The sequence below is a fragment of the Cnephaeus nilssonii genome (genome assembly GCF_951640355.1).
Source record: "Cnephaeus nilssonii genome assembly, chromosome: 22".
NCBI classification, from domain to species: domain Eukaryota; kingdom Metazoa; phylum Chordata; class Mammalia; order Chiroptera; family Vespertilionidae; genus Cnephaeus; species Cnephaeus nilssonii.
Window position 1 is genome coordinate 4,615,615 of NC_137093.1, and position 18,548 is coordinate 4,634,162.

At 44.2% G+C, this 18,548-nt stretch overlaps 1 protein-coding gene across 1 annotated transcript; it reads left to right on the forward strand.

Annotated features, from left to right (window-relative positions):
* On the forward strand, positions 1-18,140 carry COQ5 (coenzyme Q5, methyltransferase). The gene is made up of 7 exons (XM_079762858.1): positions 1-209; positions 4,755-4,904; positions 9,102-9,323; positions 13,609-13,715; positions 16,643-16,731; positions 17,326-17,437; positions 17,520-18,140. The coding sequence occupies exons 1-7, from the start codon at positions 8-10 to the stop codon at positions 17,619-17,621; spliced, it is 984 nt and encodes a 327-aa protein (XP_079618984.1). The 5' UTR covers positions 1-7; the 3' UTR covers positions 17,622-18,140.
* The last annotated feature ends 408 nt before the right edge of the window (positions 18,141-18,548 follow it).

Consider the following 18,548-nt stretch of genomic DNA (forward strand, 5'->3'; position numbering starts at 1 on the left):
TGTCAAGATGGCGGCCCCCAGCAGTTGCGCTCTATGGGGCTACTGCGGCCGGGGCTGGTCGCGGGTGCTGCGGGGCTGCCGGCTCCCCGGGCTTCGTCGCTCCTGGCCAGGGAGTCCGCTGGGTGCGCGGCTCTTGTCCCAAGAGAAACGGGCAGCGGAAACGCACTTCGGGTTTGAGACCGTGTCGGAGGAGGAGAAGGGGGACAAAGGTGAAAGGGGCGAGAGGGCGGATGGAGGGGAAGGGCCGTCGGCGGTCCAGTTTCTTCGGCCCGGCTAAGGGTTGATTTAACGTCGTGCTGTGTTAGCTCCGGTGCTGTGGCCCCGAGCCTGGCTCTGCAGAGCTTCAGCGCCTCCTCTTTTTAAAGCGGAGCCATTATCGGAAAAGCCCATCAAGTTAGCGTTTACAATGTGCCAGGCACCGTGCAGACATTTCCGGTTTTCATTTCGACTTCTTGGTGGTGGGTATTGTTTCCCCCATGTTACACATGAGGACACTGAGACTTAAAGGTTAATCAAGAACTTGTCTAGTTTAACATAGGAAGTGGTGGAACCATTATTCCAATTCAGTTTGGTCTGACTACAGAGCCACGTTCCTAACCTCTTGATAATAGAACTTTTTTTTTTATAGAAAAGAAAAAGGAAAGTATCTTCTCTGTACCTCAGCTTCCAAATTTGCCAAGTAGGAATAATAGCAACATTTTTCTTAGAGTTCTTGTGAGAATTAGATTACTTGACACAATATTATTTTGAACAATGCCTGACACTGCTTAATTGTTCAATAAATATTAGATATTACTGAGCAGTTTCTTAGCACGGTGACACAGGCATGGGAAAGGAAAAGAGCAGTTTTTAAACTCCTGCTAACCATGTATAATGGCTGTGGTATTTTGCCCATTTTACTGATGGATAAGGTCAGGCTCCCAGAGTTCCTTCACTTAGCCTATGGTCACCCTGGAAACAAAAAAAGGAGTTTACAATGCAACTTACCACCCTCTGAAAGACTGCTACAGTGTATTACCTCTCACCTCAACCTTTCTAAGTGTTTGGGTGTACTGTAACTCTTTGAATATTGGATTTAAATTTTTTTCACTGTGAATCCCCAGAAAGCTAGGACAGTGGCTCATTCATGTTTATATCCTCAGTGCCTGATGAGCATTAGGAGTTTTATAACTGCTTGTGGAGGGAAATAAGTGGAGCCAAGTTAAACAATAGTAAACATTTATTGAGAGCCTAAAACCTCTTAAGGTACTTTGCATTAATTCTTATAAATACAACCCAGCGGTTTTATAGATGAAGAAACTGTTGAAACAGAGGTAGTAAGTCACTTGCCCGAGATTCCCTAGTAAGCTGCAGAGCTGGCATTTTAATCAGGTGGGTTGCTTCCAAAATGTTAATAATATCTAACCTCTGTATTTTGCCTTATAATATATAAACATTTCACACAGTGAGAAGCAGGAAGAGGAATTACCCACTGAGCTAAATACAGCTTCCAGATTTGAGACCGAAGATAGAAATACAGGCAGGATGGTAAAAATGACTGTGCAAGCTGAAATCATGCACAGTGATCTTAATAATCAATGGGGGGGGGGAATTATAATTATTACATGGACTTTAAAAATTATTGAACATCCAAAACTCTGTGTCAGTTTTAAATGTATAGGGAAATTGAAAGACAGTAAAGTTAATATTTCTTTAGCATAATTTATATATAATTATGTTAGGCTTAATTTTTAATTCAATTAATATAATTAGAACTAGAGGCCCGGTGCATGAATTCATGCACAGGTGCGGTCCAGCCAGGCCCGGCAGGCGGGGGGTGGGGAAGGGGGCCCCACCCCCTGGTCGAACTCTCAGGGTCGAGGGGATAATTTGCATATTAGCCTTTTATTATATAGGGTGTTTAAATTTAAGTTTAAATTCTTTAATTAAAATTCTAATAAGAAATTAGAAACATTGAGAATTAAGTGCCGGGGCTCCTCACACGGGCACCACCTTGCCGGGGCTGACCAGCCGCCCCTGAACAGGGATGAACAGATTACTCCATTTCACTGTGAAAGAGGGCTGAGGGGTTTTCTGGCTCAAGGGACCAAGCAGTCTTGATTGCCTGCCTCCTTAGGCTTTTATTGGACAAGCAGTTTGAGATAAAGTTTATCTTTTAGACACAATCAGCAGGGTCAGTAATCTTGGGAGGACACATGTGTTTGTAGTGTCTTTTAAGCAAGGGCATCCAGGGATTAAGCATAAGCATTCCAGTAAACACCCAGGGGTCTGCACATGCACAGACTTGTTTGGAAAGGTCAAGGAATCATTAGGGGCGCGCCTTCAACACTCCCCTAAGTGAGACTTCCGATAAACAGGGCAGGCGGCCTTCCACACACTCCCCTTTTCTCAGAATGTCCTCCTTACAACTTTCCAACCAAGTCTCGTGTGCTCCCCAACCATTAAGTGGTTTTATTCCTTTGTAAAAAATTTACCAATATTTTGAACAGTGTTTGCTGTCTTCTCAGCATTTAATTTACAGTAGGAGTGAGCATCTTCTCTATGCCTTGGCAAATTGCCATACTCCTTCCTAAGTTCCAATCAGTTTCTAACATTTTACCCTTTCACTTTCTTTTTTTTTTTTTTAACTTTTCAAACCCTCTTTAATACTAAGAAGTATTATACAATGATGAATTAGAGATTGGGAAAATTAAACAGTTTTGCATGCTTATTACCCATTTGAATTTTTCTTCTTTGATTTTTATGCAACTCATTTGCTCATTTTTATTTTTTTATTATTATTATTTTTTAATTTCTTTATTGATTAAGGTATCACATAATTGTCCTCATCCCCCCATTCCCATCCCACACCCCTCCCCACACATGCCCCCACCCCCCTATTGTCCTTAACCGCTGGTTAGGCTCATATGCTTGCACCCAAGTCCTTTGGTTGATCTCCCCTTTACCCCCACCCTCCCCTCCCCTCCCTCTGAGGCCCGACAGTCTGATCCATGCCTCCTTGTTTCTGGGTCGGTTCTTGTTACCCTTTCACTTTCAATGTCATGAATTATCTCCAAGAATTCCTTTAATGTGAACTTTTTTGCTGGCATTGTTTCCTCTGGGGCATCTTCAACGTTTTCATCACAACCACATCCTCATTTATGACAGTAAGTTCATCTTACAAAGATCTGACTGCATCTAGAGTCTCTTGAATGACAGCACTGTCAACATTCCACGGTCAGCCGTTTCTCCTACAACCCCATCTATTTAAATTTCACCATTTTCACTTTTTGTTCTTTGCTGCACTTTCATTTTTGTTGGCCAATTTCCTCTTAATTATCCAGTTTTGTAAAATGCCACATGTTTTCAACAGAGATAAGGAGGTAACACAACCACGTGCTCTGCTGTCTGTGTGTGAACTGAACAACTGATGTATAGTGACCTACCACTTACAAACTATGAAAGAAGTTACATGGCTGGTTACTGTTATTTATGTAGCAATTTGTGGACTGAAGAAGTACTAGAGTTTACACTTTACGCAGTTACAGTTAGTATGCCATTGCATTTTAACAATGTTATTGGGGGACTGGTATTGTTTAACTAAACCATGGTAACTGAAATTCATGCATTTTAGAACCATGCAAAGCTAGGGGTGGTTATACACAGTGGTTTGAGCCTGTGTTCCTCAACTCCTCAAAAGATATTCAGAAGGAAAAAGCACCCTGGCCAGTTTTGCTCAGTGGATAGAGCATCGGCCTGAGACTGAAGGGTCCCAGGTTCAATTCGAGTCAAGGGCACGTACCTTGATTACAGGTTCCCTGCCCCTGGTTTGGGTGTGTGCAGGAGGCAACCAGTTAATGTGTCTCTCTCACCTCGCTGTTTCTCTCTATCCTTCTCGCTCCCTTCCACTTTCTCTAATAATCAATGGAAAATTATCCTCAGGTTAGGATTACCAAAAAAAAAATCAAACTTGGAGATCCCAGGGTTGAGAATGGGCATTCAAGATTGAGTTGAGGAGGAATTCTGTGGTCGCTGATTCAGCAGAGGACAGTTCTGTTTTGGATCTATGTGGCACATTTCATCCGAAAAACTCAAAGCATCTCCCCTTCACTGCCTAGTTCAGCCTTATGGCAGGGAGGTGGGGAGGGACTGGCACTGGTTTTCTCATCTTATGGGCAGAGAAACTGAGGTGCAAAGGAGTTAAATGGAGCCTGTGTCTTAAAGAAACTCTTCCCAGCTAGCCCAGATTCCACGTTCGGCTTGATGCTGTGGAGATGATTCACGAGGACCCTCTGCAATGTAACTTAACCCTGATTCACATCTTGCCATCCACCTGCCCCCCAAATTGTACCTGAGGTTTTTCTCGGTGATACAGGCTGAGATGACTGGAGGCTTTCGCATCCATTAGCCATGTGTCTTTCTAACGGATTTTGTTGTCTCTTATTATAATAACCATTAGAAAAAATTCCACCATCACCCCTATCCTCTAAGAAACAGACATATAGTTAGTACCACGTATGTGTATGGCATGATTACAAAGTAATGGTCAAAAAGATAACTAAGACAGTAGAAAAGAGGTTGATTTTTTATATGAAGTACTATAAACCTTTTTAAGAAGAGGTAATGTTAAGCATTATGGCTTAGGATCACCCTGGAAAGACAGGCAGTTTCAGGGCGGGGGGGGGGGGGGGCCGAAGCTTCCTTCTCTTTCATTTAGGACTTTTCCAAGTTAATCTTGTCAGTAGCACAATTATGTTGTATTTCTCCCACGTCAGTTTATCAGGTGTTTGAAAGTGTGGCCAAGAAGTATGACGTGATGAATGACATGATGAGTCTTGGTATCCATCGTGTTTGGAAGGACGTGCTGCTCTGGAGAATGCACCCGTTTCCTGGGACCCAGCTCCTCGATGTTGCTGGAGGCACAGGTAATGTCCGTGTTCGTCTCCTCAGGTTCCACCGAGCACCTTTACACGGATCAGGGTCTCTTGTTGGAATGAGCTGCCTCACCTGTCATTAGCCTGAAGATGGTAGTTGAAAATCAACATGCTTCTAAGAAAGGTTTACTCTTTTTTTTTTTTAACTGAATGTCAATCAAAAGCACAGAATGTCAGCTTTGTGCCTGTCACTTTTCTAAAATGCACAGATTGCAAAGTGAAAAGGCCAGTTTTTCACTCCAGTGACATTTTACCCTCTAAATGACTTTTACCACCTTTAGCATCTTTCTCAGGTTGGGGAGGGTGCCTTTTATCATATTATATAAGCTTTCTAGGCAGCTTCTCCTGCTTAATCCATTGTCACGCCAGATATCAACAGCGCATTTGTATATGCATGCTCCTTTGGTGCACTCTAGACATTCGGGGAAAGTATCATGGGTTTCTAAAATGCCTCATGGTGATATCATTACATGGCTAATGTACATGTTAAATGTACATTACAATGTATAATATAATGCAATAGTGTTATTGTACCAACAGAAAATGTATAATAAATTATCCTCTCTAATAAAATGGTAATATGCAAATTAACCATCACTCCGCTACATAAGCCAAGCCACGCCCACCAGCCAATCAGGGCGAGTATGCAAATTAACCCCAATCCAAGATGGCTACAGCCACAGAGAGCAAGGTTTCCTAGGTAACAGAGCAAGCCAAGCTTTCCATAGCAGTTGCAGGCCTAAGCCTCCACTCAAGCTACAAAGTTTCAATTATAGAAGGTAAACAAATTCAAACAAATGGCGGCAGAATGGAGCTTGAGAGAGCAGGCCAGGGTTGCTGGCGGCAACAGGGGAAGCAAAGCTTTCCGCACACCCTGGCCGGGCTCACCCGCTTAAGGTACCAAGTTTCAATTGTAGAAGGTAAATTAACTGCCACAGAAATGGCTGCCACCCCAGAAATGGCTGCCGCCCCAGGCTACAAAGTTTCAATTGTAGAAGGAAAATAAATTCCAGATACCAGGGCCTCCCCTTGGGTTGCCAGGGGGCGTGGCCGGCCCGCAAACCACCACAGGCCCCTCGCTCAGGCCGCCCCACACCCCAAGGGAACCCCCACCCTTATCTGTGACACCCTTCAGGGCAAACCAGCTGGCCCCCACCCGTGCACCAGGCCTCTATTCTATCTAATAAAAGAGTAATATACAGATTGATCATCACTGCAATACACAATATAGCTGCCCCCATGTGGTCAAAGATCCTGCCCCCATTTGGACACAAGATGGCCAGCAGGAGAGGGCAGTTGGGAGGCACCCGGCCTGCAAGGGAGGGCAGTTGAGAGGGACCAGGCTTGCAAGGGAGGGCAGTTGGAGGTGATCAACCCTGCAGGAGAGGGCAGTTAGGGGTGACCAGGCTGGCAGAGGAGGGAAGTTGGGGGCAAACAGGCTGGCAGGGGAGCAGTTAAGCATCAACCAGGCTGGCAGCGGAGTGGTTAGGGGGTGATCAGGCTGGCAGGCAGAAGCGGTTAGGGGCAATCAGGAAGGCAGGCAGGCAAGCAGTTGGGAGCCAGCAGTCCTGGATTGTGAGCGGGATGTCCAACTGCCCGTTTAGGCCCGATCCCACTAGGATCGGGCCTAAACGGGCAGTCGGACATCCCTCCAGGAGTCCCAGATTGGAGAGGGTACAGGCTGGGCTGAGGGACAACCCCCCGCCGTGCACGAATTTCGTGCACCGGGCTTCTAGTAATAGAATTATCTCCATGTTTGAAACAAATGGGGCTTTGTTGACATGATCCTCTCCCCAAATGAATCTTAGAAGGCAGGAAAAAAATCCTGCTCAGTGGAGGACAGACAATTTAGCAGAATCTATCAAAGTATAACATGTTTATAGTAGGGTCCCACAATTACAATTCTAGATATGGAATCTAAAAAAAAATGGCACGAAGATAAAGTACAGAAGGGGTTTAGTCGGAGCTGCCTACATCTCCAGTGTATCATGACCAGTAGCATCACTTCATGCTGACAACTGCCCATTTAGAAAATGTAATTCAAAGGTACTCCCATATATTTAAAAAGACATTTGAAGAAGATATAGCTAGCCCTAGCCAGTTTGGATCGATGGATAGAGCATCAGCCCAAGGACTGAAGGCATCCAATCAATGTGTCTCTCTCATATCGAGGTTTCTCTCTCTGTCTCCCCACTCCCTTCCACTCTCTAAAAATCAATGGAAAAATATCCTTGGGTGAGGATTAACGAAAACAAACAACCAAGACATAACTATAAATATGCTCACTGCATCATTTTTTGTAATATTAAAAAAAAATTAGAAATAACCAATTTATCCCTCAATAAAGCAACTGCTTTAGCCCTAGCTGGTTTGGCTCAGTGGATAGAGCGTCAGTCTGCAGACTAAAGGGTCCCAGGTTCGATTCTGGTCAAGGGCACATGCCTGGGTTGCAGGTTTGATCCCCAGTGGGGGGTGTGCAGGAGGCAGCCTATCAATGATTCTCTCTCATCATTGATGTTTTTCTCCCTCCCTCTCCCTTCCTCTCTGAAATCTATAAAAATATTTTTAAATATATTTTATTGATTTTTTACAGAGAGGAAGGGAGAGAGAGAGTCAGAAACATTGAATAGAGAGAAACATTGATCAGCTGCCTCCTGCACAACGCCTACTGGGGATGTGCCCGCAACCAAGGTACATGCCCCCGACCGGAATCGAACCCGGGACCCTTCAGTCCGCAGGCCGATGCTCTATCCACTGAGCCAAACCGGTTTCGGCTATAAAAATATTTTTTTAAAAAAAAGAAAATGTGATTTCAGAAAGCACTCGCTTTGCAGGAACAGTATTTACCTGGTCACCTTATTTAAACACTTTGATTTTTAGCTTTTAGACTCAAACCACCAACATAGCACAGAAGGCTTAATTATAGCTGTAAAACAAATAAAATGTTACCAGTCTTGACAGAGTAAATGTACATAGGATGGAAGGTTGAAGGGAGTCAAGAGATACTATCTGTAGTTGACGGAATAAGAAATCAACTATTGATTAGTTTATTATGCTAGGTTACCCAGGTATTATGAGGAACTATGAAAAGTGATATGGATATATTGAGTAGAGGCAAGCAGAGAAGGGGGAACAGGATATCATTATAAATTTGGTAAGGAAAGAAATAGCTGTAACTTAGAAGAAACAGCTAAAAGAGTTGGGAAAGATGGTCTCTGGAGAACTGACCTGGGAGAGAGATGTGGTGGTGGGACAGGGAGTTATTGCTTGTAACTATGTTATTTCCATAAAAATTATTAGAAAAAGACTAGAAGGCTGCACACTAAACTCTGTATACTTGTAATGTCTGGAGAAGGTATGGACAGAGAATGCAATGTTCATGTTTTATTCTAAAAATTGAGATAGTGACCAAACCAGAGGGAGTCGGACCTGCATTACCACCATTTGTCCACCATCCAGAACTGTAATGTCAGTGCTGACATGTACACATAAGGAACTGTTGGACATTGAAATTGGGTCTCAAAAGAACTGTTGGCCCAGAAAGAAACTCACTACAGACCGATTCATTTGCCTGTCACCATAGCCATTATTGCTTGTCTCATTTTCGGTTCTTATAAGTGTATTTCTAATAGCACATGATCTCACTCATCTAGGGGAAATGATGAACAACATAGACTGATGAACAAGAACAGACTCAGAAACAAGGAGGCACGGATCAGACTGTCGGGCCTCAGAGGGAGGGTAGGGAAGGGTGGGGGTAAAGGGGAGAGATCAACCAAAGGACTTGTGTGCAAGCATATGAGCCTAACCAGCGGTTAAGGACAACAGGGGGGTGGGGGCATTGTGGGGAGGGGTGTGGGATGGGAATGGGGGGATGAGGACAAATATGTGATACCTTAATCAATAAAGAAATTTAAAAAAATAATAATAATAAATAAAATAAAATAAAAATTGAGATAGTGAGTCTTTTATAGTAAGAATATATCCATACATTATTTATGCAATTTTTAAATAAAGTTTTCTAAAGAATATTAGAAGTTAAAAAATAGCAGTTACTGTGGAGATGAGCACAAACATCATTTCGTACACTCCTCCACTCCTGCACCTTGTTGTCCCTTTGGAGTTAGTCAGTGCTGGGCTTTGGTTTTATGTTTCCTTCTCTCCTCCCTGTCACCCTCCTTCCCACAGGTGACATTGCATTCCGGTTCCTTAATTATGTTCAGGCACAGCATCGGAGAAAGCAGAAGCAGCAGTTAAGGACCCAGCAAAATTTATCCTGGGAAGAAATTGCCCAAAAGTACCAGAATGAAGAGGATTCCTTGAACGGTTCCCACGTCATGGTCTGTGACATCAACAAGGAGATGCTGAAGATTGGAAAGAAGAAAGCCTATGCCCAAGGATACAAAACTGGCAAGTCCTACAGAAAGTGCACAGAGGAAATGCTTATTCTGTATAATAATCCTATATAATGAAAGGGTAATATGCAAATTGACCAAATGGCTGAACAACCGGTTGCTGTGATGCGCACTGACCACCAGGGGGCAGATGCTCAACGCAGGAGCTGCCCTCTGGTGGTCAGTGCACTCCTACAGGGGAGGGCTGCTCAGCCACAAGCTGGGCTAACAGCTGGTGAGTGCAGCAGCTATGGCAGCACTAAGCCATCAGTCAGACATCCCCCAAGGGCTTCTGGACTGCTAAAGGGCGCAGGCCAGGCTGCGGGACCCCTTCTCATGAATGTCATGCACCGGGCCTCTAGTATGTTTATAAAATAAGATGGAATGGGGGAAATGTTGAAGTGCTTTATTTTCCTGCTTTAGAAAATGTATAGCTAGGTAGAAGTTGAAGATAATTTGTGGGGGTGGATCCAGTTTGTGCAGTTTTATGCACATTATTTCAGCAGCCTAGAGAGTTAGATTATCAGCCCTCTGTGACAAGGGAGCTGACTGAAGCCCAAAAGAGTTGCATATCTTACCCAAGAAACACAACTTAAATGGCAGATCTCCCATTGGAGCTGAGCCTTCTGATCTCAGCTCCTGGACCCTGAGACAGAAATTTTGCTTTCAATTCCTAGCACCTCCCCATAACCCCAAATGTCCTATTCTTGAGCCTCTCCACTTCCCTGTTAGTACTAGGATGGTTTGATTGATGTGGAAGTCGAGAAGGTGCACTGCCCTTAAAAAAGGGACTTTGCCTTCAGCCACGGGAGTGTAGTAGCTGACAGCCTCCAGCTCTTAGCACCTGCAGGCTCCGCCTCGGCTTGCCAGCCAGGCAGCACCAGCTGATGGCTGAGCACTGGGAGGCTGCGAGGGCCGGGACAGTTCCGAGGCTGGACTCTTAACAGGCAGGCTTTGTTCCAGGGCCCCTGTCGGCAGGCTGAGGCTTTGGGTCTAACAGGTTTCCCATCCAGTCTTGCTTCCTCTTCCTTTGATCTCTTTTATCTTTCCCAGGTGCCTCCCCCCAAAGAAACAAAAAAACCTTTTCACTTCATCTCAGCATCAGTTTCTCAGAAGGCCCAACTGATACAATGAGGAAGCACCTGTAAACAGTACAGCGGGTCCTAAAATAAAATTTTTTAAAATATATTTTTATTGATTTCAGAGAGGAAGGGCGAGGGAGGGAGAGAGAGAAACATCCATAATGAGAGAGAATCACTGATAGGCTGCCTCCTGCACGCCCCCCACTGGGGATCAAGCCCAAAACCTAGGCATGTGCCTTCACCAGGAATCGACCTGTGACCTCCTGGTTTATAGGTTGATGCTCAACCACTGAGCTATGCTGGCTGGGCTAGAATAAAAATTTTTTTTTTTGGGTTCAATGTTTTTTGTTATAACAATGATGAGAGAAAAAAAGTTTGATTCCTGGCCAGGGCCACCGTCCGTGTGGAGTTGGCATGTTCTCCCCATGTCTGTGTGTTTTCTCCAGGTACTCCAATTTCCTCCCACATCCCAGAGCTGTGCGCTGAGGTGAACTGGCCTGTAATAAACTGTCCCAATCTGAGTGAGTGAGGGCGTGTGCCCTGTGATGGAAGGGTGTCCTGCCCAGGGTCAGGTTCACCTTTCTACCGGAGCTCCCCGGACAGGCTCCTGCCACTTGTGATCCGGAACTGGAATAATTAAGTTGGAAAATCATTATCTGATTTGTTTCTATTAATCTTTCTTAAATTTATCTATAGCTCACATTTATTTCATTGTTCAATATTAAAATGGTTTTGAGTCTTTCTGTAGAAGTTGGGTGATGTGTTTGTGGCCAGAAGATGCCGTAAGGACTTAACTCTCATCAGTTAGCCTCTGGTCAGATTGGTTTTCGCTACCCATCGCTTCACTTGAAGTCGTAGTTTCCAAGAACCTTTCGGCGATGTTAGTGAGCACTGACCGTACTCCCAAGCCACAGTACTCTGCAGCAGCTAGGAGACGCTTAGCAATTTGTAGCCTCGCTTAAAGATGCACACTTTAGAAGCATTTATGTCAGTCTGTTCAGAAAAAAAAAAAGATGTACATTTTACATTTGGCTTTCTGTTTGTTTTGATATTTTGAAGTACTATTTTCCCCACAATTTTTTCAAGTAGAAGTAGTGATCCTGCAGCTGCACCGTGTTTACCGAGTTTTCCAGAGCTGCTGCTCTGCCCTCTCCCATGCTGGAAGCAGGCAGGCAGCCACTGTGAGAGGCAGGGTGTGCAACAAAGCCAAGTCCCTCAGGCCATCAGCACTTCGCTCCTTCCCACCCCACACGGAGGGCCTGTGGTTGTTTTAGCTCAGTTCTTGCTCCTCCTCCCCCCTCAGAACAGCTGCCTACACCAGGGCAGCCCCCTGGCCCCCAAGATGAAGGGCTCTTTTGTGAACCATCCACACTGACCAGGAGGCAGACAGCCCCCAGTGTTTTCAGACAAAGGCACTATGTTTCCTTACTCCTACTGGGAAACATGTTTCCTTTCTCTCTGGGACTCAGCCACACAGAATGGCAAACAAAGACAGAAATGATAAGTAATGTTCCATTTCTGGAACCATCTCTTCTGTAACATAGCTTGCCCTTCAGGCTCTCCTAGCTGCCAAGACTAATCGACCTGCATAGGAAGCATTAAATGCTGGATAGTACAATTGTCTTATTGTTGTTGTTAATCCTCAACTGAGGATATTTTTCCCATTAATTTTTTTAGAGAGAATGGAAGGAAGGGGGAGAGATAGAGAGAGAGAAACATCAATGTGAGAAAGATGTATCGATTGGTTGCCTCCCACACGTACCCCAACTGGGCTGGGGATCGAGCCTGCAACTAAGGTTCATGCGCCTGACCAGAATCGAACCCGAGAACCTTCAGTTCTCAGGCCAAAACTCTACTTACTGAGCCAAACCAACTAGGGCCAGAAAGGCTTTTTTTTTTTTTTTTTAATATACATTTTTATTGATTTTTTACAGAGAGGAAGGAAGAGGGATAGAGAGTTAGAAATATCGATCAGCTAGCCTCCTGCACACCCCCTACTGGGGATGTGCCCGCAACCAAGGTACATGCCCTTGACTGGAATCGAACCTGGGACCCTTCCGTCTGCAGGCCGATGCTCTATCCACTGAACCAAACCAACTAGGGCCAGAAAGGCTATTTTCATTTGCCTTCCTCTATAGAGCGTTCCTTTTATGTCATATATTATGTCTAATTCACTGCATATTGAATAATGTTCATGCTGAATCAGGATCCTTAGAGGACATAGCCTCTCTGCTATTGGGGTCCCGTAGGTAATTTCTGAATTCATGACTAGACTTAGGGACTAGACACTTTGATTCTCTAAGACTCTGATAGAATCAATATAACAATGCTAACTTCTGTTCTTAGAGTACTTCCAGTGACCCTCTGAGGTAGGTATTATTGTTAACTCCATTTTATAGATGAGGAAACTGAGGCAGAGTAGTTTTTTCAAGATCATACAGCTAATAAATGGTGAAGCTTGCCCAGCCAATGTGGCTCAGTGATTGAGCATCAAACCTATGAACCAAGTCACGGTTTAATTCCTGGGCAGGGCACATGCCTGGGTTTCAGGCTTGATCCCCAGTAGGGGGCGTGCAGGAGGCAGCTGATAAATGATTGTCTCTCATCATTGATGATTCTGTCTCTCCCTCTCTCTTCCTCTCTGAAATCAATAAAAAGATATTTAAATAAGTGGTGAAGCTGGAATTAGAACCCAGGCAGTCTAACCCCAGGATCTGGGCTCCTAACCACAGTACACTATACAAAACACTTAGCCAAGTAAAAACTGCTTGACGGTATCAGGTTTCACTTAGGGTCTTGGGCGAAGGACTTTCCCTAAACTTCAAGGACACCAGCTTCAACTTCTCAGGATTAGAGGTCACCCATGAAGACAGTGGCCAGGAATCCAAGGGAGAAGTCAGGTGTGTGATGTTTTCTGACACCAAATGTGATGTTTGCCCATCACCAAACGGTTCCCCAATTCTTCCACACCAAGTAGGTGTCTGACAGTTCAGTTCAATTCTGACACGTAACTACCAAGAGTTAGCATCAGATTCAACATGTTTAAGGGCTCAGCCTCACAAAACTGCCCCCACTTCAGAAGCCAGCCACAAATGGGGTGTCCAGGCTGTCCAGCTTCTGCCTGGAGGGTTCCCAAGCCCTCCTCCTCAGGTTTGGCAATTCCCTGGGTGCAGGAGAGACAGCTACCAGACTAAGACGAAAACTCATTTTCTCTTTCAGGACTTGCTTGGGTATTGGGAGATGCTGAAGAACTGCCCTTTGATGAAGACAAGTTTGATGTCTACACCATTGCCTTTGGGATCCGGAATGTCACACACATTGACCGGGTACGAATGGCTGCATCGCAGGATATTAGTTCTGGTGTGGCTCCACAGTGAATGAAGAAGGATGGAGACATTCTTTTCTGGGTTCGGATCTTGAGTGGAATGACTGTTTCAGAGTCGGGGGCCTCCATCCTTTAAGTTGCCAATATTCCTACTCTCAAAATCGATAAGGACCAAAGAGAGCAGATCCCATAGAAGCCTTTTTGCTTGGGTTGGTATTTCTTTCTTTGAGACTGTCAGTCTTGCTCTGAGGTTTCATCTGTTTCCTCTCACTTGTGAAGCCATCTGACCCTGAGAGTTTGCAGAAGCTTAGCGGCATTTCTGAGGTTGACGCAGAAAAAAGCACTCAAACACTATTTTGGCAGAAGGTAGCTAGTAGATTCATGGTTCCTCTATAGAAAGAAGGGAATGTTCGGAGAGAAGGGAATGTAAAATTGCTTAATCTGATGCAACTCTTTATTTCTACTTCAGCATTTGAAGACAATGCACAAGGCATCAGTTTCGCTTCAGTGATATGGGCTCCAGTTACCTGATTCCTCTGCTTTGGCTGGGACACCCTTTATGGTGGTCGTTAGCTTTTTGGCTTGGTTTTTGTGACCTGTGTCTGGAGTCAGTTTCTTATTTCTTTTCATTAAGAAGTAGAATAGTCCTAGCTGGTTTGGCTCAGTAGATAGTCAGCCTGCGGACTAAAGGGTCCCAGGTTCCATTCTAGTCAAGGGCACATGCCAAGGGTTGTGGTCTCGATCCCCAGTAGGGGGCGTGCAGGAGGCAGCTGATTGATGATTCTCTCATCATTGATGTTTCTGTCTCTCTCCCTTCCTCTCTGAAATCAATAAAGATATATTAATAAATAAATATATACACATATATATGTATATATATGTATATATATATATTTACATATATATATATATATATCTTGGAGATTTTTCCATGTCAGTGCATAAAGAACATGGCACTTCCTTTTTCCAATAGCTGCGTGGATTCCATTTGCATAGAACTTCCATCATTTAACCAGTCTCATTAATGGTTAAGATGCTTCTAATCTTGTGCTGTTCAAATAGTGCTGCATGTCATTTCCATGGTAGAAGCATTTCTAGGAGATAGATTCATTAATGTAAAATTGCTTTATCAAAGAAAATATGCATTGTGATTTTGATAATCAAAAATTGCCCTTGGTGGGGGTTGTACCAATCTGAGTCTGTTTAAATCAAGTAAGCTTCTCTTTTATATATACACTAGAGGCTCAATGCACCAATTTGTGCATGGGTGGGGTCCCTCGGCCTGGCTGGCGTTTGGGGCCTATTGGGGGAGGAGGGGACGCTGGCTGGCCAGGGGGAAGGACCGCGGAGGTTGGCCCACACAGGAGGTTGGCTGTGAGAGCGCCCTGACCACCAGGGGGCAGCCCCTGCATTGAGCGTCTGCCCCCTGGTAAATAGTGCCCATCATAGCAACGGTCAACTGGTTGTTCAGTCGTTTGGTTGCTTAGGATTTTATATATATAGATGTTATCTATATATATGTATTAGTGGCCTGGTGCACAGGTTCGTGCACATTGAAAGGAAATCAGTTAGAAGAAATATTTTAATATCGCTATTCACCCTTTCTCTATAATAGAAGTGTCAACCAAATTCACAATCGACAGTGATGGATTGAAACACACCAATTGGCGCCAGCAAGAGCTTTATATGTATGGCACATGCACAAGTCAGCTTAGCCTTTATATATATATATATATATATATATATATATATATATATATATATATATATATATAGAATAAACTTCCTTAATTAGACCTGCTTTCTGATGTAGCTAAACGTTTTCCAGCCCAGTGAAGCACCTCAACTTCTCTTTCATGTAATTGTCAGCAACACAGCAGTAAATCGCAACACGAAGCAGATTATTATTGTAGATCACACAGGGAGAACAAAGGGTAAAATATTTAACTGCAGCAGTGTTTGACTATATTCTTAAGTCATTTTCAAAGTCCATCATCTCTTACTTCTTTTCAGTCGGGTCAAGTTTCTAAGCTTTCTAAATCTCTGTTTTCCGGCTAATGAAAAGAAAATAGAATTCCACTGAGTCTCCTATCTACCTACTCCAGGACTTCTGTGAGGATCAAATGAGATGAGGCACAGGAAAATGCTTCACAGACATTAGGTTAAAGTGTGAAATGTTTGCACCTGGCTATAAAGCAAGTCATGTTCCTGGGCTGAAGAAACTCCAAGGAGGCTAGTGGCTAGGGAGAGGAAGCCGGTCGTTGCTACGTGACATCATTACGCGGTGCCCACAGCGACGGTTGCTGGGCTGGGCTGTGGGCTGCATTTTGCGCCATGGGGTCTTGGCAGTGTTGGCTGCGATTTGGTGGGCTGTCGCTCTGGGCTGGAGGCAGGGCCTGTGTCCCACTTGGGGAAGCTGAGTGTTGCTTTGTGGGCATCAGGTCTGTGGTGCTGTCTCTTTGTAAATGGCCAGTGCAGGTCACGGCAGCTCCTGGTGGTCAGTGCGCATCATAGCGACCAGTCGGAGGGACACTTAACATATTAGCCTTTTATATATATAGATATTTTTTCAGAGAGGAAGGGAGAGGGAGAGGGAGAAACATTAATGATGAGAGAGAATCAAGCCTGCAACCAGGGCATGTGCCCTTAACCAGAATCAAACCCGGGACCCTTCCGTCCGCAGACCGACACTCTATCCACTAAGCCAAACCAGCTAGGGCTCAAGTAATCTCTTCATGAGCAACAGAAAACCTATAAAATATAGGATGTTATAGGGTTATTTCTGCTGTTACATCTTCTCAACTGAGAATGAACAAAGGATCAGTGGGAAATAACCTCTAATGTCCACAGAAGCTAAAGCTGTCTGGGCCTCATGGAACTGAGTGAGTCTGCTGAGGAATGTGTTCTTTGGTTCCTTTTCTCACTCAGGCACTCCAGGAAGCTCATCGGGTCCTGAAACCAGGAGGACGGTTTCTCTGTCTGGAGTTCAGCCAAGTGAACAATCCCCTTGTATCCAGGTTGGTACTGTTAACAGGGCTTGATTCTCATTGGTTAGCCAAGGGTTCCCATTCCAAAATGTATAGAAAGTAGCCAGTGAGAAAGAAGCATGAACCTCACAGACTGACTCTCTGAGGGATAGTGCCACCTCAGAGGCCAGATGTCAGCCCCTCCTGAATGACAACATCCAGGCCAGAAGGGTCTCAAACCAGCAACCAGAGGCTTCAGTCTGTCCACAGATTTTGAGTCCTGGCATTCTAATAAGTTGATTTAGATGTCCATATTTAAAATTCATGAAAGTTTACATAAAAATCTGGATTTTCAGCTTCACCTGACAAATCAGAAAACATAGCAACCCTGGGTAAGCCGTATTCCCACATGGCCATGGTCAGAGCTGAGCAGTAACTATCCCTTCTCCCCTTTTATGGTACTTCCTAACTGCACCTGTCACCACATCCTTATTGCTCCCTACTGACCTTGCACCTGGATCACTTCACTTATTTTAGGTACTTGCTGGACCCTCTAGGCATCTGAGTTTATGATCCCAGGCTTAGACCTTCTTGCGTCTCACCAAGGGGCATGTTCTAACCTTAATCTTTTGCCTTTTTGTTTAGGCTTTATGATCTCTATAGTTTCCAGGTTATTCCTGTCCTGGGAGAGGTTATTGCAGGAAACTGGAAGTCCTACCAATACCTTGTAGAGAGTATTCGACAGTTCCCAGCTCAGGTACAAAACTTCTGTAACTTATGACAAAGGCCTGAAAGGTGAAATCGAGGTGATCCTTGCCATATCTCCCTTTGTGTTTTAGGAGGAGTTCAAGGAGATGATAGAAGATGCAGGTTTTCAGAAAGTGACTTATGAAAGTCTAACATCAGGCATCGTGGCCATTCACTCTGGCTTCAAACTGTAACTCCGTCACCATCCTGGAGCATGAACCACTCACATCCTGTCAAAAGCCTGCAAACTCAGGATAATCAGGCTGGTGAGACCAGCAACAGAACATCTCCTCTTAAGGGTATGTGCCTTGGACTCATGTTCTGATGTGACCAATCTCAAAGTGGAAGAAACGAATTGTGTCACTTTATTTCAGCTTTCACTAGGAACTGCTTTCTGCAGGCCTTCTCCCCACAGTATCGTGCCTGTAGTTTTTGCTCAGTTCCTGCTATTTTCCTCAGCTGTGCAGTATGTGGTTAAGGTAAAGCCAGCACTAAAGCTCAGTTTGGAGTGTGTGTGGAGTTTCTCTGCTGGTTCTGACTTCCAGAAGGACAATGGATCATTTGAATCTAACGATTTGAACCAGAAAACTTCCTAACTGTACCTGAGTCAACCTTTCAGCCTAGGACTGGTTAAGGGCCAAAGCCAAGGCCTGTCAGGGCTAACAGTCACAACTAGAATTATATACTGAACCACTAAATGATTTTACAATTTGTATGGTATTTGTAAATTTTTTCTTGAGGGAAATACATTCATTCAATGCTCTTCATTCATTCAGTGCTCTTCTACCAAAAGCCACTATTGTTCCCTTGTGCCTATCATGAAGAAAACAACAAATCCTTGGAAGAATAAATACCAGCAAACTCCTGCTTTTATGTCTTAGAAATCTTTGTCAGGATATATTTGAATAAAGGATTTTATAGTAAAAAATGTTTGAAAAGTATTTAGCCTAACCTCCTCCAGTACTTGGGGGCAGAGCTCTTGTATCCTTAATATAGTAATTGATGTTAAAATGAGGCCCTATTTTTTTTTAAATATTTTATTGATTTTTTACAGAGAGGAAGGGAGAGGGATAGAGAGCTAGAAACATCGATGAGAGAGAAACATTGACCAGCTGCCTCCT

Bases quoted from the DNA above. Each gene is read 5' to 3' on its own strand.
- COQ5 (XM_079762858.1), top strand. From the start codon at position 8: ATGGCGGCCCCCAGCAGTTGCGCTCTATGGGGCTACTGCGGCCGGGGC. The intron at 4,905-9,101 runs GTAATGTCCGTG...TCCTTCCCACAG, and splicing joins CGATGTTGCTGGAGGCACAG to GTGACATTGCATTCCGGTTC. The intron at 9,324-13,608 runs GCAAGTCCTACA...TTTCTCTTTCAG, and splicing joins TGCCCAAGGATACAAAACTG to GACTTGCTTGGGTATTGGGA.